This window comes from Zootermopsis nevadensis, unplaced genomic scaffold (genome assembly GCF_977971745.1).
Source record: "Zootermopsis nevadensis isolate Lab colony 2312 unplaced genomic scaffold, Znev_1.0 Znev_ptg000061l, whole genome shotgun sequence".
NCBI lineage: Eukaryota > Metazoa > Arthropoda > Insecta > Blattodea > Termopsidae > Zootermopsis > Zootermopsis nevadensis.
Genome location: NW_028259192.1, coordinates 12,411,629 through 12,437,203, shown reverse-complemented (window position 1 = coordinate 12,437,203; position 25,575 = coordinate 12,411,629). Strand labels below are relative to the sequence as shown.

The 25,575-nt window shown below is 38.4% G+C and overlaps 2 protein-coding genes across 2 annotated transcripts in view; one reads left to right on the top strand and one right to left on the bottom strand.

The window, feature by feature from the left end:
• The window catches only part of EMC6 (ER membrane protein complex subunit 6), a 175,490-nt gene that overhangs the window by 103,208 nt on the left and 46,707 nt on the right, over positions 1–25,575 (bottom strand). The window lies entirely within an intron of this gene.
• LOC110837799 (uncharacterized) overlaps positions 1–25,575 on the top strand; it is an 84,138-nt gene that overhangs the window by 49,816 nt on the left and 8,747 nt on the right. The window contains exons 2-3 of the mRNA XM_022080340.2: positions 20,810–20,926; positions 22,515–22,671. Coding sequence (XP_021936032.1) covers positions 20,810–20,926; positions 22,515–22,671 — 274 coding nt within the window. The remainder of the gene's footprint in view (positions 1–20,809; positions 20,927–22,514; positions 22,672–25,575) is intronic.

The window sequence follows — 25,575 nt, the reverse complement described above, 5'->3', positions numbered from 1 at the left end:
TTAAACATTAATATGTTTACCTGATGAAACACGAACGAAAATATTAACAAAACTTCGTTCAAGTTTTAACAATGATCAGTATAGTCGCAAAGTTATTTATACTCCGCATAATTTTTTCCCTTGTACTTTATTAAAACTACTTGAAATGACTGTGGATTATAAATTAATCTACATTGTGCGAATGTTTTCAGATAATCTACCATGTTCTATTTCGGCTTAATGTATAGTTCGTATTACATGGGCCGACACCAATCCAAATTAAACTATCTCGACAATTCTTAGGATATAGGCCTATTCTAAATTATAACACGCTGTCGGACAAACATACATCCACCTTTATATGCCTCCATTTCACGCACATAACGTGATAGAAGCCTTCCCCTGTAGATAATAACCTACACAAATTTATGTGCATGCGTAGTGTTAGTTGCGGCGTCATGATTGATGAAATTAAATAGTTATAATGGTGGCACCAGGTGTTCGTGACGAGCGTCCCAACATGTCATCTCCATAATTCTGCGGTCGAAGTTCTATAGCCCCGAGTTTAGGGTCAAGAGGTCACATGATACCATTCTAAGCTAAACACTGTTCATGTCGTCTAGTTGTTAGGAAGATGTGTTGTTATCTGGCGACGATGCAATTCTTGCTGAAGGTGACACGATCCTACACAGGATGATTCAGGAAGAGCCTGTCAAACTTAGCTGGCATATTATTCAAGTGATAATCAGCAGAAGAAGTCCCAGAAAATGGGTCCAATTCGGAAAGATACAGGGGCATAACGCTATTTTGAAAGAAAAACAAAAATGAGAGGGTTTAATTAAAAATTTAGAACTTGAATTTTAAACTCAAACAAAATGTTATAAACTATTTAAATACGTAATTACACGGCGTATTAGTGTGCAGTATGCTTCAAAAAACAGATAACAAAACTTCAAACATTTGGAAATTTGGCATATAGTAACAGTCAAATCTTCATCCACGACCAGATGAGGCAGATATTAAATTGGGAGAATGTTTACCGCCATTCAAGTGAAAATCATTTGCTTTCCTGTCGATGTTGGTCTCCCGAGTTTATAATGCCGTGACATTGGTGGTAAACTCCATGAACTTATAACAATCCAACACAAACCCATAATGGATTTAGAGGGTGTAGCTACAAATGATTTGTTTTTAACGGGATGTTTCGTAAAATAATAATATATAGTTAAGGCATAGAAGATATTCAGATAATTTATTTCTGTGTTCTTTCTAGTAATTTCAAAACCAGACAAACGGATTACAGAAACGTATAGAAACTTCGTCTCAATTTTAACTTCAATGCCACTGTACTTGCAAATGAGAGAAAACCGAATTTAAAGTCAATGAAATGAGCCAATATCGTCGAAATATTTAAAACTGCACCAAAAATAAAGATTATTTAATTGAACATGAAACTAAGTTATGTAATAACGGGTATTTAAATTAAACTAACAATGAAAGACGAATTACAGACAGATTTGTCTATCAACTTCTCGAAAAGGAATCTGTTTCAAATACACAGTTGATCCTAGTGATCACAATATCACCTAAATAATTTTTAGTGCCAGCATACCTTTACTTACTTCCGTTACTCTACAGTCCCTGAAGGACCTCGGCTACCCCACATATAGGATGTTTCTTAAGCTAAAACTCATTGGAGGAGCGTTCAGCCCGTCACAAGTACAGCACAACACAGAAAGACGAAGACACATATCCATGTCATGTGTGCATGCGGTATAAAGTAAGAGCGAATGGATATTATATGGATACTAAAGGAAACGGTGTAAGATTTTGGACTGCGATCATCTGAATTGGAACAGGATCCAGTGGCGAAATCATCGGAACAGGATAATTAACCTCTAGGTTCCACAAAAAGCGGGAAATTTCTATCTGTGTAACAATTAACTTCTGAGAAAGGTCTCTACCCCATGTAGTTATAGAGACACCAATTAGTTCGCGTAATTAGTGCAAATAATTATTTTTCGCAAAGAACTTTCTACTATCATTTTTAAACCCAAGACTGCAAAATATTTCCAGGAACTGAATCTCTAGGAGGCCGCCACATTCAATATGGGAATTACAGAAAAAGTAGAAACGAAACATGGCAAAGGTTAATATTAAAGCTGATCAAAAGCGTACGATTACAACTGTATGTTTTATGCCGTTCTGAAAAGAGACCAAACGGTAGAATGTGTCCAGGGGGCTGGAACGAATGTTTGAAGTAACGAGTGTGAAACAGGCTTCAACAAGAGAAACGAGCGATGTGTTACCCAAATGCAGCAGAGCTCAGAATGGAATAAACAGTCACAGTAGCAAAAGTGAATATCACGTGCGAGGAGTTCACGTGTGGCTTTCGTTTTGCGAATCTAAACCAAGAGTGGGCGAGGCGTTGGGTTTCATTTAAAATAAGCACCGACAAAATATTTAGGAAAAGTAAATATTTGCCTTGTGATTAAGCGCCACGCCATAAAGATGTATTGGGGAGTGGAGGTAACGCTCCACACGTTCTTAACTAGATTAGATGGCTTCAGCCTCTGTATCCGCGGGAAGGTTTGGTAGGACCTACAGCCGTTGGATGCCGTGCTAAGGAGAAGAATCCATATCCCTGTCGAGAACAGAACTCCGGTCTTCCAACACGTATCCCGTTATTTTACTGCGATAAACCGGCTCATAACTCAGTCGCAACAGTCGGTGTCCCAACCGAGACTCGAATCAGACAGCTTCAGATTACTAGTCTCAAGTTCTGTGGCTTCGGTTATTTTATCAGTGTAATAAATATGTGTGCTCAAATTTGGGTTCTCTTAACAAACTCTACTCCATTAAGTAACACAGGCCGCCCAGTAACTTGCTTTTATTGCACTAATCATTATTCAATCTGTGTCTCACCCACTTCTGGAACCTGTAAATAAAAACGTCCAAAGGTTAGCATCTCTATTTCCTCGGGATGTCCCGGTACAAATTTCTGTTATGAGACCGGCTATTTTGATTGAGGATTTTCATGGTTTTATTCAGTCCCTCAAGGCGAATGTCAGAATAGGTTCTTAAATTAGGCCACGGTCGCTGCCTTTCATATCCTTTCCAATTCATTATCCGTCATTCGGCGGTATATAATCTGATCTGCTGACGGAGTCGTTAAATACAATAAATAATAATAATAATAATAATAATAATATATTTGGTTTAGAACTATATACAGAAATCTGTGGCGGCTTAACACCAGGTTTTCACGGCCACAGTCCTTACATACGTAGCACTATTAGCACTACTGCTTACTACAACTATTCACTAATGCTACTCTACATAACTCTTCCTTAATGCTCCCGTGCCTTCTATCCCAGTGGCAGTTCTAAATTCCTAATTTTGACCTGTCTTTTACATCTTACTTTGTACAGAAAGTTCCCTGACTTCCGTGTCATTCGTAGTGCTTAAAATTTTCTTGAAGGCCAACTCTTCGCCAACGGTCAACCACTTGTTCCTCAGGAGCCGTTCCCTCCACCTAAATACAATAAATAAATACAGGATGAAAGTAACAATTCATACTTGGACTGTACAACGACGCACTTTCAAGTCCATATGTTTCGCAGCGTTAAATGATATGGAAAAATAATAACAAATGACTATTAAGTATGAATATGGAAGGATGCAGTTGTGGTCTATTTCAACACAGGCATACTATTGCAGCATATTTGCGAACGTTATAATAAATAACATTCGGATTTGAGAAAGGCGGGGACAAATTTATTGGTCAACTGAGCAACTATCGTGAAAGGAAGAATAGATGATAATAATAACAATACGAGAAAATTTTTAGGAAGTATACAGCAGCTGAATCCTCAGGAACTCCCAACGCACGAACTTGTGACAGACAAGGTTATTAATCAGCGTTTATAACTTCTGGGTCACTAAAAAGTCTTGCCTTGGGAACTGAGCCCCCAAAACTTCCAGAAACTTCCCAAGACACATGCCCAACTTCAATACGTGACGAACAGGCTAGAAATTACGGTAACAAAATTTCGACTCTGCCAGTACTGAAGAGTCACCTCGTCTGATGTAATGTTACAAAATAACCCAGGAAATATTTAAATGGAAGGCAGTGTTTCAAGGACGACAAGAATATGCAAAGTGTTTCAAAGTTACCGGAAGTAAAATAATTATACGCCGTGGTTTTATCACAAACAAGACTGTTGAAACTAGTGTTGAGGTGCAATAAGGACTGCTATATTTATGCATTATTTTCAATACACACGCTGTATTGACGAATCTATTTAAGACTATCAAAAGAAAACTCACAAACATATCGATATTAGCGGTGCAATTTTGAACCCTTCTACTGGTCATATGTGACAAAGCAGTCATTGGAGAATCAGAATGTGACTTGCAGAAAACATCGCAATGTGTCACGAGGTCAACCGTGATAATGTAATGGTGAAAGCGTCCACATTATGCTGAAACTAACATAGTCAAGTTCAATATAAGATACTGAATCAGTACTAATATTATGCACCTTAACGTAACGTAGCCTAGCATGAAGCAAACCAGCATTTACCTACACCAACGCAGGAAGTATCATAACGCATTCGGAAATGTGAAGATTCATGCAAAAGCGACTGAGAGACAGGAATCCAAGAATCATAGCTTCAGGCTAACGACGTCTTTACCGCCACAGACGTGTATTTTATGGAGCCCCTACGTTCATTATCCTTACCACAAGAGTTCGACACTGGACCCTGTCATGAACGATTTTAAGCAGCCTCGCACCCCATTTCCTTAAGAATCCATTTAATGTCTCCCCTATATAACCAATTCTCCCACAGGTCTCGTCAAATCCGGTTTTACAAGTAAATTTTTGAACGAATTTTTCATCTCACATTTGTATGTAACGTGCCCTGCCGATCCCATCCTCCAAAATTTCAATATTCTAATAAGCGGTCCGGTTAAGGGTACAAGATGTGATCATAATATATACCTATTTGTTCCCTTTCAGATTTGGTCCTCCGACATGTTGTGACATATATTTGATTCTGAAACTGTAAATTCTTGAACTAGATATTCGCCTATTATAAAGAATCTAAATTTATAGAACACACAGAGAAATGCATTGCGCCTCCAGCGGTAGTGTTAATATTATATCGTGTAATTAATCAGACAAGTGCGTCACGTCAAGCTGATATATTAACGCGGTGTTCCATTTCTTCAGCTTGAGAAGGGCAGGGAGCGACAGACAGGTCACCTCGTTAGATGTCGCGCCGTGATCCATCAACTGTTCCATCTCTGCAGCACACATTGATTGTCGCGCGAACTGATTGTCACAAACATACCCGTAGCCATTATTTCTGAATAACCATAGCAACGGAACACATATCACGTCATTATAAAAGATTATCCAACCTTTCTGTTAGAAATACGTGATATTTGTAATACCCTTCGGAACTGAGGCAGATTTATTAACTAAACCCCATAAAATATGCAATAACAAGCTTCGTATTTTGTGCTGTTCATGTAATATTGTTCGGGCGTTTTAATCGAGCTGAAAGATTTTCAGGGAATGTAAGGCAAGTGTAAGTAAGATCTTCAAGGGAGGTGAAAACTTTGGAGAGAGTAATATCAAAAGGGACGTCAGAGAAAAATGACGTAATAATCTGGCTCAGAACGGGGGCACTTCTGAAGAAGGTAATGAACTTTCGGAGTTCCCAGATACAGCCCTATTTTTCCTTTCCGAAATTTCCTACACTGAGTCGGAAATTTCGGAAAGTAAAATACAAATGCAACTCTGAAATTATCTTTTCACATGCTTGTACTCGTATATATTTTCTTCGTTGTTTCGGTGTGTGTGTAGGACTCGTCTATATACGTGTTATAAATCTGTATATAGACGAGGAAACAACAAATTAAAGAAGTAGTCGCAGAATATATACAGTTAGTCACACGATTGCTTTTCAACATTGATTAAATTATCCACTCCTCTGCTAACCTAAAAAACAAATGTTACAGCTTTTATAGCACGGCAGGGAACCAATGATGATAATTACACCAATAAAACTGTATCATAAATATAAAAAGCTGACAAGTCTCGTTTGGTATCCATTTACAATGCCCTTTGCAATTTATTGTGTTATAAATGAAGTGTGTCTGACTGTCAGTGAGTGCAAAAGGCCTGCTAATTCAACTTCATACTCATCAATTCCATTGAAACAAATGAGGTGTAACAGAAATAAAGCAACAGGATATCACTATTTTTCGTTCGTTAACTTGTTCCAAGTTAAAAATTAATTATATGGTAATGAAAGTTGAACTGCGGAATTTGCAAGCCTCCGGCTTTACACACACGAACAGGTATAATGACACGCGCCTGCAGTCTAACATTTTTGAAATAATTACCTTGATGTTTGACCTTAATGGCCATTTGCTGAAGGTGCATATCTAATGTAGACGAAAATACACTGATGCAAAGTTAATCATACTAGCCTAAAGATATAAAACTGCAAAGTCACAAATTATCTTGCGTTTCTTATAACGTAGAGATTACATTGAACCAGTGTGGACCAAATTTAAAATTGCCTGATAACGTTTAACGTAGACACATATTAATAACGTAATTGCATCGCCTGAGTAGCTTACAAAATTAAGTGTGCAGGCACAATACAATTTTCCGACAATTTACTCGACATTTAGGGAAATCTGCAACGTTCCTCGCAAAATGCATGCACATTTCATACGATTTTAAGAAGAATCTCAAGTCTCTGATGGATTTTTGTAAAGTTCTAAAAGGGAAAGCAGCAGATATCTGAGAGGACACGATCTTCATTATATCCGAAAACCTCCTGCATCATGCACAGAAAATCATTATCGATCCGATCGCGAGGACCCAACCATCCTCCATGATTTTATCGCCCTAATGACGTTTGTCGCGAAGACTACAAAGTATAAAGCTCCTCATTATGCAATTTTTGTCATCTCCTGTCAGTTTGTCTCTTAGGTTGAAATATATTCCTCGTCACCCTGTTCTCAAACACGCTCATCTGTGTTCTATCCGAAGGGTAAAAGTTTCACATCCGTAAAAAACAAGAGAGAACAGGAGTTTTGTATATTTTAATTTTTAAGTTAATACATAGGAAACGATTAATTCGGAACTACATGGCAGCAACCACTTCTGGAAATTAATGTGCTCTTAAAATTACTCTTCAACGTAATTTTGGTGTGTTAACTTCGTTCCAAAATAGGCCACTACCACATTCTAGAAGGATTTATTACTTAAATTATGTTTACATTATGATTTCGCCCAGCATTTTCTTATTGAAATGTGAGCATAGGTACGCTCAGTCCTTTCTTTTTCGATTCTAACATACTTCCAGTGTTTCTCCTTTCTGACAGGCTACACGCAACAAATTAACACCATCAGCATTGAACAGAAGTCAAAGTGTTTAATCCAATTGCAATCTCTTTTAATTTAAATAAAAATTTCCTTGGATATTTTCCATCTTCTAAGAAACAATAAAATAGAAAACGACGTTTCGGAGATGGGGCTCTATCTCCGTCTTCAGGTACCTACTCAGTTGGGCCCAATAGATAGAGCTAATCCCTATCTCCGGACAAAGTAAAAATAACTCACCATCGTCACGAACTTTCAGACTCTTTTAATTTCTTTGCCCTTCCTAATAGAGTATGGGTTATTAAATCAAGGCTCACAAGAAATGGTACTTTTACTGAAAATTGCTTTACGTGGTATGGATAATATTTAAATTAAGTCATCTACAAACTTGTAATTGTCATTAAATATTAAACATAATCAGACATATTAATTTAGAATATTATAATCAGCACGTCATTTCTACTAGCTATATAATATTACAGCAGCAAAATTTTGAGTGCACGTCCACAGAAATAAAACTTTTAACACACTACATAGTTGTACTGAAATACTGTTTATTGCTGACTTTATGAAAGGAATCTAGTTTCTTTCATACTCTAACTTTCTTCTTGCGATGTGTATTGGTTGTGCGCTCGAGTCTACCGGGGGGTTATACAGATCTCCCCATTTACTTCCTTGTAGTGTGCGGGAAATTGGATCTCGCCGATATGACGGATGAGGAAGACGTCCGGGAGTGAGAAGGCCTGTAACAAGGCTTATTTAGCCTGGACAAGGGGGTGTATAGGGCTGGATCAAGTTCCATGTTGCTAACCCGATTATCGGGATTACCAGCTACTTCCACAGTTTTAAGTTACCATCAGACGTCTGGCTAAATTGACTATCGACTGCCAGTGCCGATGACATAAGAAAAAATGTCAGCCATCGTCATATCAGTGCGTCAATGTACAATGCTGTTAATTCACTGTATGTATGGCTAAGAAAAAAAAATGCTTCGAAAAAGCTGATAGTCGCTCGGCTGGCCAAACTACTCCCCGTCTCTTCTGTAAACCTCAGATTTATCATCGGTGCACATTTCACAAGAGTCCGCTACTAATTATTTTCCTAGGTCAGATGAATGCAGTCCAAAGCCTAACATCCTATTATACTTAGACATTTTTAATATTATCCATATGTACGCCAATGTATCCCTTGTGAATATTCCCTTCACGATTTCCGATTAAAATGTATAAATTTCTCACCTCCGGATTGCGTGCTACATGTTCTGCCCATATTGCCATCTTTGATTATATTGATGGGAATTTATAAGTAGTATTCCTTTTCTGTAATAACTACTCTTCATATTGTTCTTTAACTGCTCAGATTTATCACCTCACTAAACAACCTACGTAGCTGATACTAATTAACACACTCGTCTGCAAAACCAAAGGACAAGGCAAGTCTAAAGCTCAAAATTACGATTGTGTTGTTCAGGAAACAGGTGAAATACGTAAGGTGAAATAAACAAGAATAAAATACAACAGACAGATACTCTAATAAATTGATAAATTTATAAAATGTTTGTCAAAGTTAACAGTAAAGTTGAGAAGGTTCGCCCTGAAGAATAAATGGGAGTGTATTTGATAGGATCCCAATTCGAATCTTATCTGAGTTTTTGGCTATAATGAATTTGGAATTTCGTTTTTTTTTTTCCTGTCTCTCCAGCCGAATGTAGGAACTCTTTCTTGAAGTGGACAAGAACTGTCTCTTCCCAATTTCATACATACTCATCATTCATTACCTTCTTTCAATATAAATCGGCGCTTTATACCCTGTACAGTTCATAGAGTGAGTTAATGACATAAGAGTCGATTAATCATTGCTTATTAGAAGGGCATTCCAAATGTGGGACAGCTCTGAAACTCCACTGAAAAAGACGAAAAAGAGTCAGCTTTTAAAAATACCACTTACGAAGTAATGGCTGCAGATCAATCATTGTATGACAAATCCCTTGCTCAGCACCGCGAGGGAAGTACGATTACTTCAGCCATGTATTCTCACAGGAAGATGTCTACTGATTTTCATGAATCTCACTAAGGATGTATCCATACAGATTTTTAAAATCTTTCTTCAGAAAAACTGATAAAATTCCCAGAAGGCATATGATAATTCATTTAAAATGTCGACGGAGTACGAAATTTTACATTGTGACTCGTAAATGCATCTAAAACCATTACATGAAACTTGTTTCATTAATCATATCTTTTCTGTCAGCCGGCCTTCCATTCGTGACGCACATCAGTGGCGGCAAACGTAAACAGCTTTAAATTGATTTTAATATTTAGAATTTAATAAACCTGTAAATCTAAAAACGTGTTTCAACTTCTTCTCTCCTGTGTCTCTTCTTTACTTGCAACTCAAATCGAACACTAAATTTCTTCGAAAATAACACTGGTCAACACATAAAATCTTATGAAAACGAAACTGGCCGATCTTGAATAATTTTAGGCTGCTAAACACGAAAATCACATTACAATTTGTCGATTGGCTCGTGTTTTTAAATTACGGCTGGGGTATCACATTAGTGAGTTACTCTACATTATTATCAGTTATAGTACCACCACGTTCTTAAAACGTGATCATCAACAGTCACCCCGCTCTGCATTACGTGACAAGTTGTTACCGCCTCAAATACATCTTCAACTCTTGCAGTATTTCTCGAATCCGGTCAGGTACTGGGTAATTTATTCTCATTTAACGGTTCTCTATGAGATTCCTACTTCTTGCGCAGTATTTTTGTCGTGTAAGATTGATATGCCCCGTAATTGTGTGAATAGCCTGGATAACTTCTTTTACATATGTGGAGAAGTCACGTTTGCTTCAAGAAATGTACGTTAACTAAGCCATAAAAAAGGCTGACGAATTGTACTTTGGGTGTAAAGTAGGCGATCAGGACAAGAACTGGGCTTCACACATATACTGCACTACCTGTTCATCAAAACTCAACGCATGGGTGAATCGTTAGGGACGTTCTGTGCCTTTCGCAGTGCCCATGGTATGGAGGGAGCCAACAAATCACATCACAGACTGTTACTTCTGTATGGTGCCTCCTATTTGAAAAGGAGTGACAATGAATAAAAAGTGGACAGTGACTTACCCAAGTATAACATCTGCAATTCGCCCCATCCCTCACGGTGAACTACTACCTATTCCTGAACCACCCGAAAGTTTTTCTGTAGACTCTGATGAAGATGAAGACACTGATGACGTTCATGATGAGCTTATACCTTGTATAAGTATAACAAACTAGTTTTTTTCGAAAACAAGAGCCAATCTGCCAATATAAGCACTATTTCTGTGTTTAACACCCCAAAATCTATAAAGTAACTTACTTTCATGCCCATAACAAGAAATGACACAAAATTTGTTGAACAGTGTGATCTATCATAAAATAAATGCATAACGTACAATAGCCCTGTATATCTATTTGATTTAATGCATTTGACCAGAAACGGTTCGTGTAACAAATATATTTTTTAATAATTTATGCGGATTTTATATGAAATTGAAATCTGGATTGTCATCCTGGCAAAGATTAAAGACCAAGGGTTTATGGAGAACACGCTGCTGACGATAATATTTAAACCTGATAAACATGTTGTATGAAGATATCTGTCTTCTGGGTTGTTGCGCTGTGTAGTCTGGTAGATGTTTACCAACGTTTCAGAGGTCATACTTCCCCCGTCATCAGGGCGATTCATCTACCAGACTACACAGCGCAACAACCCAGAAGACAGAAATCTTCATACTCATCGCCCTGATGACGGAAGCAGTATGACCTCTGAAACGTTGGTTAACATCGACCAGACTACACGGCGCAACAAACCAGAAGACATAAATCTTCATACTCACTGCTGTGAAAACCTCGAATCATACAAACAGGATGTAATTTGAGGAAGAGAAAATGACAAGATTAGAGTTTAAGGATTTGTACATTCTACGAAATATTATTAGACTAATCGCATCCGGGAACATAAAATGGTCAGAACGTGCAGCACGCGTGGAAGAGCTGAAGAAACCCTTAAGGGATGAGACAACTTCGAAGACAGAAGGAAAACATTAGGGTGCATCAAATAATGGAATAGGAGGACTCTACTGCATGGAGTCAATAAACAAAAAAAAATTGTCCATAATAAATAAACCTCAAAGTCACTGCGATATCACAAATAGCGCACTTTCACTCTTATAAAGCTACTCGGTAAATGCAATCTCCCTGAAAATGTTCGATGCGAATCTCTGAGCACTGGAATCGACCCTGTGATAAAGCACATATTTGTTGTTAAACTGACAAATGTCATGGCGGTATTCTTGCGACAGGTTGTTTGAAATGTGGCTTCGTGTTACTTTCTGTTGAACACGTCAACATGGTGACCACTTAGCACAGGTCCATGCGCTGAATTCTACCCGCAGTTTGAAATCCCAATCAGAGAACCAAAGGGCACGGCACGCAAACCAGCAGAAGTTAGCACCACCCTTCAATATGAAATTAATGATGTGGAACTAGTAAGCGGTTTGGATAACTGAATTATGGGCTGCAGCCAGAAACATTCGTCGTTTTCAAGAGGGCGCTGGCTACATATTATATTTGTTTTGAAAATTACGAATATTTACTTTCGTCTAGTACATTTGCGGAATTCCTGAATCAAAAACGACTCTTTTTTAAAGCAAATTCAATAGCCCAATATTAGGGATAAAAACAAGTTTAATTTTTATCAGATATCAGGTTCTCATGGCTGTAAATATGTATGTATAAGACTGCCTTCTGGGATATTACACCACGTAGTCTCACAAAAATTTACAGACGTTTTAGAGGTGCTTATTGCCTCCATCATCAGGACAATTAGAAACTGTTGGCAATTACTGACAAATATACACGGTGCTAAGAATCATAAGAACAGCATCATCATCCTCACCGCTGCTAACACCTAATATCTCACAGATCAAGCGTAAAAATCAACAGAATGTTCTCATACATTGTGCTGAAAATCCAGTGAATTCTGTTTGATATTACAACTCTGCGAACAGCACTGATGTCAAAATTTAAAAAAGTTGTTAAATATGTAGCAGGCCTACAGATGTTTATGCATCTTCATCCCATCTCGATGACGTATGGGAATGTTAATTTCTAAGCGATTGTTTAATAGTGAAAAAATCCGAGAAGCAAATAATTCTGTTATGTCACTGAGACAGTAGGGAATTTTTAAAACAAAAAGCTCGGTTAAAGGTTCCGTTGTATCGATCATGAAAGAAAGCGGCAGTTCATAACGAATCGGGATGGGCGCCTTGGGATATAAGACCGCGGAATTTTATTCTGGTCGTATATTACTATGTTTGTATAAAAATATAACTGGAAAAGGAAAGAAAATATTGAACTAACAACTAAGGAAAGAAACAAAGCAAAATAAATTCTGAATTCAAGGAATTTATAAAGTTCCAGTTCCTACGGAAGGGAAAATGCCTTTATAATAAATTTGCAATTGTAAGATAAATTATGTATTCCGATTTCATCGCACAATAATTAATATACAACATCACGCTGACGATGAAGAAGGCGTTTCAAACACCGTTGCTCATTGATTATGTGATTGAATTGTGGCTGATAACCTAACTTCGTGGTCCTTTACACCTCGAACGCTGTTACGTGGTCTACAATGCCTGTAGCTCAATATTTCTACCCCCCTGTACAAGCCTTCTCTTAAGGACAAATAGAAATTTGGAATTATAATTTCCAGTGTAATGTCTTGAATAATTTGAATACATAATTTTGCGCTGTTTGTATGATGTGTGTACAATGAGTAATTGGTATTCATCCTCTTTACTTGAAAACCAAAGCATCCAGTTAGAAAATCTTTAACAGCATACAAATATTATCAACATTATTAAAATAATACAAAAGGAAACAGAAAGGTAAAAGCGATTACCATGTAACTTCCATAACTACTGACAATAGATCAGAATACACTCATTTCCTATGGAATTCTACAGTAATTGTTAAACAATGAAATTGCTTTGCATCTGTAACACTACTCACAATTCGTAGTATCGGGGGGTTGTCACTGTTTACGAGTACGTGATTTCAAAATCCGATTTGCTAGTATCTATAAATTAAATCTACGATCAAATTAAATTTTCCTTTCTGTGGAGATCCGTGAAGCACGACTAATAACCGGGACAAATAAAGCCGCAGACCGTTCGCTACACTTGAACAATTACTGGACACCTACATTTCGATAGATAATGCGCATTCTACGTTTGTATTCATGTTCTTTCACAGAGCAGACGCACATAATGAAGGACTGACAGCAATACAAGAATTGTTTGTGTATGGGCGTGGTATCTTTCGCCTACCAGGGCGTATAGATTTATTATTCAGCACTACGTCTATCTGCACAAAACTAGGCAGGAGCATCAGCGAATTTGTACTGGCACTAACACGGAAACATTTATCTTAATGGCCTCCATGTATACATTATTATGCAGAATTAAAAAAGCAATGCCACATGCTGATATCTATTTATTAAGGTTTATTTAACGACGCTGCCAGTAGCTCAGACAATAAAGCGTAGAATGAGAGGATAATTAATGAACAACGAATTGAAAGAAATGTGAAAGGATTAAAAGTGACCTCATTTAAGATGCTACCCCGAACGACTGAGGCAAAATCTTGTGTCAGGATAACTGGTCTCCAGCTTCAAATTTAAACACGGGATCTCCCAATTACAAAAGCTACTGTGACATTCGGTATTATTTTGATACAGTGCTTTAAAACTATGTAATTTTTACAGAATTGTCATGTAATTTCATGCTATATAAATGTTACTACTACGAAATAAATTAAATCGTGGTGATTTTATATCCTTCAGTTTTAAAAAAAATATTAAAGAGGACTGGAAATTATGAATTTTAAAATCAGAAAGAAATATTACGACTTATTGATGGTATTTTTCAGTCTTTCACCTGAAGCAAAGGAGCAAAAGTAGATCTTCTCAGTTTACAATATCAGCCTCTGGCGTTCATCCAACAATTTCTTCAATACGTGTCGGGTGTGATCATACAGAGCAATAATTTTATAATTTTATTGCACTTTTTATTATACTTAACAGAACATTGTTATTAAAACCTTGCATACCGTGCAGTGTATTGATATATATAAAATAATGCAACAAAGAAAACTGTTTGCACATTATTTAATGATTTTATATAAAACATTGCTAGTTTAATGATGAAACTCTACACAAAAGTCATTAAATTCAATACTTTACTTGCCTCAGATGTCGATACATTGATTCTGTGCGTATTAACACCATACGAGTTCTTTCTTAAGACAACTATTCAGCCCTGAGACGGAGAGGACACGATTCTTAAGGTGGAACAGATTTACTAAATATGAGCCAACAGAATCTGACTAATTCTGTGTCATTTCGTTAAGTTTTCCTCACATTATGTTAAGAAGAAATTTGAAATTATGTTATTGGTCTGTAACTTACTTCCTGTGTCTGGTTTCTACCATCGTGCTTATTACATTGTTTCTTTCTCAAACACGACTTTTCCTTTAGTGTGTAATAACCATAACAGTGATATGTGACAGTTAATATAGAAGACCGCACCAGGACCATCTGTTATCCCGATACAGTCTCTTCATCCACCTTTGTTCATAGGCCTACTCAATGCAACAGACAATCAGGTGTCTCAAAAGCATACGAAGAGAATAATTGATATACAGCCTTATTTATCTGAATAGCTATTTTAGTATGTCTGATTTAAGATTCTCACGAGGGTAAAGATGTTATGCTGGTCTTTTAGGTTGTACCGCTTTACAGACTTGTAGGTAGATACCAACGTTTTTGAGGAACATACTGCCTCCATCTTCAAATTATCCTCCGAAACTCGTATCTATCTACAGGTCCACACGGCTTATAACCCGAAGACCAACACAGATAGCATTATTAATAGTTCGTATTTAATCTAAAATGGGAAATAAATAAATAAATATAAAATATGATTTTAAAATAACAGGGTGTAATATTGTGAAACAAAATATGGCAGTGTGCCTTTGGGTTCCATAAAAGGACAGAAATCTATTTGCTACTAAAAGACTAAGTTCGATTTCAGGTTCTCACGACGGCTAGTAAGAAGATCACAGCCTTCTGGGATATTGCGCAATATAGTCTCATAAAAAGTGATCGACGTTTCAGAGATGCTTACTACCACCATTAATGCCATAATGATGGAGGAAGTAAGTACCTCCGAAACGACGGCTAATTTCTATGAGACTACAGGACGCAATGTCTCACAAAGCTGTCATCTTCGATTATCCATTTCCCAAGAATATCTCTGCTGAAGTAACTAATTAGCCTCATTTGTTCTTAATTAGCTTAATTATAACTGAGACACTTCATGTGACATCCTATATATTATCGGCATAATTAAATATTTTTTCAGTATGAATCTGTACGTAATTTAAGTTCCATCTTTCGGGAGTACTTTCTATTTTATTCTATTTCTGATTCAGTTTGAATTCTCTAAGTTCTGCTTGATCAAAAATGCCTACATAATAAAATGGAAATTCTCCTGGGAAATAAAAGCACGCCTATGTCAGATACGTATGAAGCAAATGGAAATTTCTGTCTCTGCGGTTGTGAGGAGCAACGAGTGATTTCAGAGGTCGAAACATTCTTACGATATGTAAGAATATGGATACCAGTCTCTCGCTGCGAGTTTGACAAACCGCGAAAATCTTTACAATAGGTACGCTATGGCGTATTTGCGACGCCATATAATGATCCTACACAGCTTTTGGTTTATATATCTTGCAGCGAACAAAATCAAAAACAACTTTACCTTTTGAGATTCGAGGTGCACACGGCGGTAAACGTCAATGTTGGTATTCTGGAAAGTAACGCTGAGGTGAACATGAAATAGTAAGTTCCTAAAAGTGCAGACTGCGTTACTATCCAGAACACCAATATCGAGAGCTATAACTTTCCTTTTGCTGGTTTTTCAACTTCAAAGACTGGGCCTTCAGACAAGTTTCCTCCACATCAAACCTTGATCCCTAGATGTCCCCGTGCTTCTTCTCCCTTAGAGTTTATAAAATAACAATTTGTAACAATTGTTCGTCGTCATTATTTGAAGGTGTTCTTTCTTTATTTCTTTTTCTGCCTGTAACACTATCATTTCCAAAAATAGCTGTCTTCTGGGTGTTAGCGCAATGTAGTCTGGTAGACGTTCACCAACGTTTCAGGGGTCCTTGCTGCCTCCATTGACAGGGCAATGAAACTTCAGTAAACTTCTACCAGACTACACGGCGCTACAACCCAGAAGATAGCCATCTTCATTCTCGTCGCCGTGAGAACCTCAAATTCTCATTTTCCATTCATACTGAAAACGCGTCATTCTTTCACCATTAATATGATTCGCTTTCGATCTCGTAGAACAAAGGCGCGTCACAATACGATGTTTTATTCGGTCCGACTTATAAAAGCTGTGCGGCGTCAAATTCCCCAATTTTAATAAATACGAAGTTTCAGAAAGCCGCCTATTATTTCAATTCTATAAAATATATAAAATATAAATGTGTATAAATGAAATTCACATTTGTGTGATTTTTTGGGAAAACTAAATCTTAAGTTCGTGTGGAATTAGTACAGGTAGACTTCCCCAGCCATGTTACGGCTCCGGTAAATGTAGCCTCTTTTTGAAGCGCCTTGCGGCACGCATCGAATTTAACATCCCCGGCGAAAGGATACTCAAGCTGCTGATGGTAAAGACGGCACTTCTACTGTTAAAACTATAGATGCAGGCTTATATTTTTCAGTCACTGCCCATATTTCAGAGTCTTTCTTTTTGTAATTTTTTTCTGTAACTTTTCTTCTCGTATTCTTTAAAGGTCTTCGTATTGAAATTTGATCCATTTCCTCCCCATACCAATGTTTTGAAGAGCTAATAAAATTCTACAGCCCAAATAACTGAAGCTATTTACCCGCTCTAAAGCAGTGATTCCTACACTCTATTCCCGCGGTAGACACTTTATTCAGCTTTTGTTTCAAACTGATCTTACCGCAGGCCAATAAGTGTGTTTGCGTGTATTCAAATCTATGATCGTGTATGTGTTCATCCGCACTATGTCTCACTAAGTGCCTCCTGCGAAGAGTCGCCATAGATACGGGACATTTATCATGTGTTGTAATTTGTTTTAATTTATTACCGCCGTGGTCGATACAACATCGTCAGATTTCATAGTGTATGAAAGTCTTGATAATTAATAACCAACTAAACAATCTGGTTAAAGATCGAATTGCAGACGGTTGTATTAATTACTGAATCGCCCTTGAACTTCATGTAGGACTGACACCGCATTTTCTGAACATGAAGACACAGGTTATAATTCCTAAGGGACAGAAGATGTGACATTTAAATAACCGGACGGGCTATGTAAAAGATTGTCATAGACTTCAAAGTACTTGTCTTCACTCTCTATATACGCTAGAAAACTGCCAGTCAAAAGTGACTGGGATATCTAAAGTAGCACTTAAACCATATTTTTAGTGTAAAGTGTAACTAAAACCATTACTTATGTTCGCTTAATGAAACGTTAACACGTAAACATGTTTTTCTGCATTCTAAATAAGTACATGTACATGGCAGGTCATCGATTAGTGAACAGTCTTTTGTTTCAGTTCACTGTTTCCACAAAGCAACATTTACAAATTACAATTAACTAATGTTGTGTAACAAAATAATTAACTTCATTATTATTCTTGCTTAATTGAAGAATATGATACAATTTTACGCACCGCAATCTCAGGGATTCTTATATCGAGATTATAATAAATATTATCTAACGCTGCCCAAAATCCTTTAACAGCGTCAGACCATCAACCAACCAATCAGCACTTATTACACACTACAGATAGATTCCAGAGCCTCTGCCATGCCTGGAAACACGGTCGGGAATCATTTTCCGAACGCCCTTCAAAATACTGTCGTCAAACTGCTCTAAACGTGTTCCTTCAAACAATTAAAAATTGCCGAAATGCTGTATGAGAAGGCTAAGAGTTTTGTATTTTTCTGCACTGCAGTTAACGTTCCAATACATTTCGGTAAACTGCTTTCTTACTTATTTTGTCTCACAGAAACATACTGGTAGTGGATAATTAATTACTTTCGTATCAAAAAAGGCAGATCACCACGATTTTGACCTTTGATTCTGATATTCGCGGACCTGGATACTCAGGACTCATTCAATGGAGACGGCATTTCGTTTCTGCGTTATAAAGGAAAACCGAGATATCACCACAAGCCCACTGTGTATTCCAAAAAAATCTTAGGTTATGAACCGAAACTCCGGTCCACCTTATACTCGCTGACTCGGTTGCTCGTGTATTCTACGCCCCGAGATATTCGTGGGGAAACCAAGGAACATTGAAGGCAGTTGAACATAACAATCAATTAAATTAAATCCCAATCAATTTTGAAGTTAAACAAACAAAATGAATTTAATGTGAAAAATTGATAAAAAAGCAAGAATTACAAAATAAAGAAAACTGTGTTACAAAAACAAGAATACAATTTATCTTTCGGAAGATAATATTAAAGTTACACAAACATACGCCCAAGTGTGTCCATACTTGATGGCAGCCACACCTTCAACATCGTAGGAAAACCATTCTCCATTTAAAACAGAATACTACGTAAGGCCCCCCTTAAACATTTGAATGTTTGTAGGCGCAGTTGGCTACCCACAAACTCCCTTTTAGCCGCCAGACCGGCTTTACACTGATATCAAATATAGTATATCATCACCACCACCTCCACCTCGTAGCCACGCTACGTTACACCACCATACGACGATTATTTGGCGAAGTGCTATAAATGTGTTCACGCATTTGACACGCCACTTCCCAATTCATCTTCAGGTGCCCCATGGCACATCCCACAGTTTCGGGTTTCCATACAAGACCCGTTTAAAAACTTGACCTCGCCGTCGGCTGCCAGATCAGCCCCAACTTCACATCATACATGAATACACAGACATCCGTACACACACAACACTCGCACACAGCCAACACCCAGTGAATTTCAATACACGATACGTACATAACAACGTTCTTTCCAAAGCTTCAACTTTTCTACGCGACCTTATTTACCTTATGGTCCGCGAAGAATCATGAAAGATCAAATCCCAAACATTGATCAGTCATCCATTTGAATCACACCAGGATTCAAAGGCTCGATCTTGTCTCGGCGTGACAAACGCTCCCATGAGACCAAGATAGCCGCTAGCCTCACTACCAGGCATAAGCTTTGGATCACGTGTTCCACTACGCAGTAGCTCGTGATCAAACCGGTGTTTCCCCCGTCTTATCGCGCTGCTACTCTCGCACAGAGGCATCCCATACTACCTTATGCAACAGTCTGCAGACGCGATACATTCACCAAAACACGCAATTACTCTTTTCCATTTACACACACAACAGAGTAATATACGTAAGAAAAACAAAATAATACCAGCCACCTATATGACGATACATACACGACAGTAAGATGAAGCCCTTTGTTACAACCGGGCCACACCCTATCACAAGTATACGATACTTACAATTTCCATTTACTCATAAAAAAAAACTCACACCAGAAAATAAACTATATACACAAGCTGCAAATTCCGTCGACCATCGTAATAAGCATATCAGACTTAATTTTGAACCAAAAATAGAGAACCAAGAATTTTGAAGCCAAACGAAGCCTAACGCACGTCTGCTTAAGATGACAGTCGAACCGGAAAGAGAAAAACCCAAGCCAGGTCAATCCTAATCACGCGTCTTCCCGAGCATTGAGACAGTAGAGGGGGAAGAAAACGCTAATTGGCTACTAATGACGTAAGGGAACATAGAGGATTATGCTAGCTGGATCATCGTCTTGCGGTACTTCACCTTCTCGTGGCCAGCCAAACACAGTTCAAATGCCGGCCGCCAGAGGTCATTAAGGCCCTGAACCTTAGAACGGTTCAGTTAGGTTGTGGAGATTAGGTCCGAGAAAGATTATTTTCTTGTCACTTGTTTGACGAACAAGATATATCACCAATAACACACTTATAGCAGCCACAAATGAAACAATTCCACGGACTATTTCAACAGTGCAGTCGCATGATGCAACAGCCCCCAAGTCACCACCGTTTCCAACTGTCACCCATGAACATCTGTCCTGTTATTTAATTTCCAGACCCTGGATCTGTACCAAATAGAATTGTATCTACAGCACTGTTGGACTCATGAAGCCCAGTTAAGTTCTTTTAACTTCGCCATATTTACTCGAAGTTCCGTTTCGTATCTTCTACTTAGTTAAGACGAAATTGATTAATAAACCTCTTTTATTTTCTTCCAGATGACGACTCGTCTTCTGCTACTTTTTACTTTGTTGCGCCTGGGAACAACGCTTCCCGACTTGGACGACAACATGGTACCCACCGACGAGGAGATTCTTCGAGCTCTTCTAAAGCAGGTAACTCAACTGTCTTCTTTCCCGACAAGCGAATTTTCGAGGCCCAGTGACACGTCATGAAGACGTATGACAAACTACATGCACCCAACATAAACTTCGGCACGAGAAAAATGTCAGAGGTCAGCTTCAAGCTACGACCGACTTTGTCCCAAAGAAGGTTTTATTGGATATTAAGAAGAGTAGTCCTCGGGTCAGCCTGGAAGAGGCAGCTGTAATTCAGTTTTTTCGAGAACACTAGATCATATGCTTATATTTGAACTTTTAACATCATAGTATCATTTAAGAGTACATACATGCAATTGTAATTCTCTGAAGTTCAACAATTTTATTCCAAAATTTTCAATACGAACGCACCTGTTAGACTGATTCACTTTAACGGCAAATTATAATTTGTGGTTGGCACGGTAATATTGTCCTGTGGCTAAGCACCACGTCGTAATGACGTACTGAACACTGGAGATAAAGATCCACACATTTTCAACTTCATTTCCAACTGGATATGAAGTGTACATCCCAAAGCCAGGCTGGACGCGATGGCGGGTCTTCCAACACGAACGAGGTGACTATTTCCTTAGTCAGCCTCGCTCATTTTAGTTCTTATTTTATTTATCACTTGTTCTCAAAGTTCTAGCGTGAGCGAACACCTCAGGGACCATTGTCTGCCTGTAGCATTCTTCCTGCGCGGGTAGACAACCTGTATAATTTGGGGAGGGGGGAATATTTACGCAACAATGTGACCCATTGTAATTGTTAATCCTGTTGTTGTTGTTATTGTCGTCACTTTTTTCCATGGTCTTTCGTTCGCCTGATTAGACACGCCTTTCCCTCCGCCTTCACAGGTTAGATAATCCAGGCCTCTGGAAGACCGGGATTGTCCCCGAGGGACTTCGCTACCCACGGGGCTGGGCATTTCCGGGGGACTACACCCCTGGGAACACCGCTACATAATGCCCCCCACGCCTAGTTCTACACGGGATGTTTTATTTAACTCCTGGGGCTTTACCACCCAGGCTCCTCCTCATGTTGATTGCTTCGTTGGGGCTAGGTCCCAGCGATTGTTGCTTCAGGGATTTTGCCCCCATGGGCCACCTCTCCCCTGCCTTGGCCAATAGGCCTGGCCCTGTGCTTCCACCATCATGGTTGCATTAATGTGCAAGAACGGCTTAAGCACGTTCTTTTTGTAAAATAATGTCACGCAATAATGGCCTTGGATCACATTAGTGCAACGCAAGAATGCATCCTCGCAAGCTGATGGTGCCACAGTTGTTCCGCAACATTACGCCACGTGTTTTAGTCGGATATTTCCAATTCTTTATCAATACCTGTGGTCCAGTGCGAAAATGATTTTGTTGATCGATTATGTGAGAACAATTTTTTCGCTCTGGTGAATGTTATATTGCTTTATTTCACTGATATCACATGTGATCTCTTATCTATCATGATAGTGGGTTATTTCTGACATGTATATTATATTAATACATTTTACTACAACTGTCATTATTTTATTATTGTTTTAAGCATTAAATACAACCCACTTTGTAAGATAAAATTTATGTTGATGATTGGTCTGTGTGCGTCATGCCCTTAGGAGAAATCCCGCCCAGAGATGCAGGGTCAGCCAGAGGTGGAGGACTTTCTGGGGCTACCTACAGACGAGGAAAGCTACAATGAACTGAAGGCTCTCTTCACTCTGGGACGCCCCAGCGCCAGTGGCACTCATTATCTCATCCCCGACACATTCCCGGGTAGGTTTACTGTTACGTGTCACACGAAGCGACATATCATCGCCTCCCACAAGACAAACCCAGAGGACGTTACGGCCGAGTGTTTGGCACTCCTGCTTCGCATTGGGCAGATACAAGGTTCAAATCTCGGGTGGGAGACGGCCATTGCGACTTCTTCGTGATTCTACTCATTCTCTCCATGCAAAAACCGGGAAAGTACCTTAAATTACAGCCCCGTCCTCAACAATTCTTATTCCTCCATCATCCAATCACTCGACGCTATATACTCTGAGCTACTGAGACAGTCGTCAAACCATAAACAAACAAGAATCTCCAAGGAACCCAATGGAAGATGAAAGTTTTTTAAACATCTCAGTTAGGACCTTAGTTACTAGCTAGCACATGATATTATATATATATATATATATATATATATATATATATACATATTTTCTTAATCTTGAGGAGTTGGCTAGTTTTTCTTGTTAGGGCGACGGTATGAAGCAAGAAACCCAAAAAAATTAATTTTAATGGAGAGCATAACACAATGAAAACGTGACTTTCATTTAGTGGTGAATTGTGTAATTAGACGAGTCTTTGGTAACAAGGACAGGTGAGTATACGTAGCGAGTTATTACTTATTCTGAAGAAGGCGGTCGCGGCATAGTGCACTCTCCCGGCATTCAGGTTAAAAAACTGAATAATACCACTACATATGTCAGTCAGATCGACGGTAACCCAGGCTAGATTCGAACAGGCATCGCGCGATTACAAGTCTGGAGCAACATTGCTTCATTACGAAATTATATATTATATGAGACACGATTATAATTTGACAAGAGATGTAATCAAAAAGCGAATGTAGCTTTATAGCACAGGACCTATAGTTCGGTGTATTGCAAATCTCTATCATTTTTTGTTCTTTGTATTGGTTCAATCTTCCTACATTCACATTGAACTACTTTAATTTTGGTTCTTCTGCAGCTGAATCCCCCACCTCCCCCGCGATGATGTTAAGACTTCGCTCTTACACTTTCAGTTCTTGCACTGGATCCAGGCCGTTATTTTAACGCATTCCTTCATTCTTTTGTCCTATGACTATGTTTTGTGTAGCTTAAGAGAAATTCGTTTCGTATCCCTCTTTTGTTTCTGGATTTAATTACGCGTGGAGCTTCTCTCATCATCTCGCTTCTGTCCGTTAAACAAATACGCTTAAGTGCCGTGCTTTTAAAAATGATGAAGGAAAAAGCGATGTCAAAACTTCATAACGGACATTCTGTAACAACCTAAGTGGACAAGAAAAGAGTTTACGGAGAAAGGGCACATCACTCAGTGTAAAGCCGACACAATAAGCCAAGCGTCTGTGTATTCTGAGAGAAGGCTTACGTTTTAGTTCAGCATAGTGCTTACCTTTGGAGTCTGTTTTCTTAGGTGCAAAAGCTTATTTCCGAAAACAAACCTTGCAACTAGAATTTTTCTCTTCCCGGCTGGGAAAAAAACCTACATAAGCCGGAGTTGGTATGACGGATTTCTTGGGCGCTGTGTCTGGCTAGCCTCAGACTTGGACCTAGTTTGAAGTTGGTTCAACCAAGGGGCCCAACAGACAGGCCTTCTGCCCCCCCCCCCCCCCTTAACGGAAGACAGACGCAGAATCCAGCTTTCGAAATTATACGCCGTTAAGTGGGATTTGAGGTTTCCACGGCGGTGAGTCTGAAGATGTCTGTCTTCTGGGTTGTTACGCGTGTAGTCTGGTATAAATTTACCGAAGTTTTACAGGTCCTTGCTGCCTCCATCATCAGCATGACAGACTCATCGCCCTGATGATGGAGCCAGCATGGGCTTCTAAAGCGTTGGTAAACTTCTACCAGACTACACTCGTAACAACCCAGAAGACAGACATCTTCGGTTGAGTTGTTATTATTGTTTTATAATTCAGACAACGGACAAAGATAAAAAAACAATTTGACATATTACAATACACCATCGTCAAAAAAACATTCATACTTTGACTATAGTAAGGTATATAACAACCTTCCCAATGGAGCCCCGGTGTATATACAGATGTAACAGAAAATACAACATACAAGTCGGAAAAATAAACAGAAGCGAGCAGTTACAAATAGTGTCCCTGCTAGGGACAAAAATGCAAGGAAAATAAACTGTCGACGCGTACATAAATGCTTCCCGCCGCGTCTACTATTTGCTTTTGAGGTGGAATAAAGGAATACTGAGGCGGTTAGAGCCTAATGTGTCTGTAATGTTGCTCGAAATTTAATTACGGTAATGGCTCTTGATTATTTTCTATCGTTTGGCATCGTTCAGACTAGACCGATGCTTATTTAATGTGATGGACAAGAAATTAAACAGTGCGAGCATTAAAATGTGGTCGTATCACACGAATTCCAGCAACGCCAGGCGACAACCCACTGTTGCTGAGAGTGTGGTTCACGGCCCACCTGTGGTCTGTGAGCTTCATTCAATTCACACTTTGAACAGCTGGGTTAACACGGAATTAAAAACAAAGTTACAAATCTGATTGTAAATATAATGTAAATATATTGTGTGTATATATATATATATATATATATATATATATATATATATAGTTAAGGAATGAACAGCTCGTGTGAAGTTTTTCGAAATTCTTCGATTAAAAATGATAAGTACTTTAATTTGAATCGTATTAATACTATACAAAATTCATTAACACACATCTTTGCGCTCTAGTCATAGTATTAAATTTAACTATGATTATTTGCGGTGTATTTAAAGCAACAGAATTAAAATACTATAAAATGAAGCTCTTTTTAAGAAGCTTAGCGATGGTTCATACTTTAATGAGATTGTCTGTATTAGTATAATATACCTCAGAATACATCAGCGAATATTTTAAAAATCAACCAGCAAGGAATATACAAAATAACT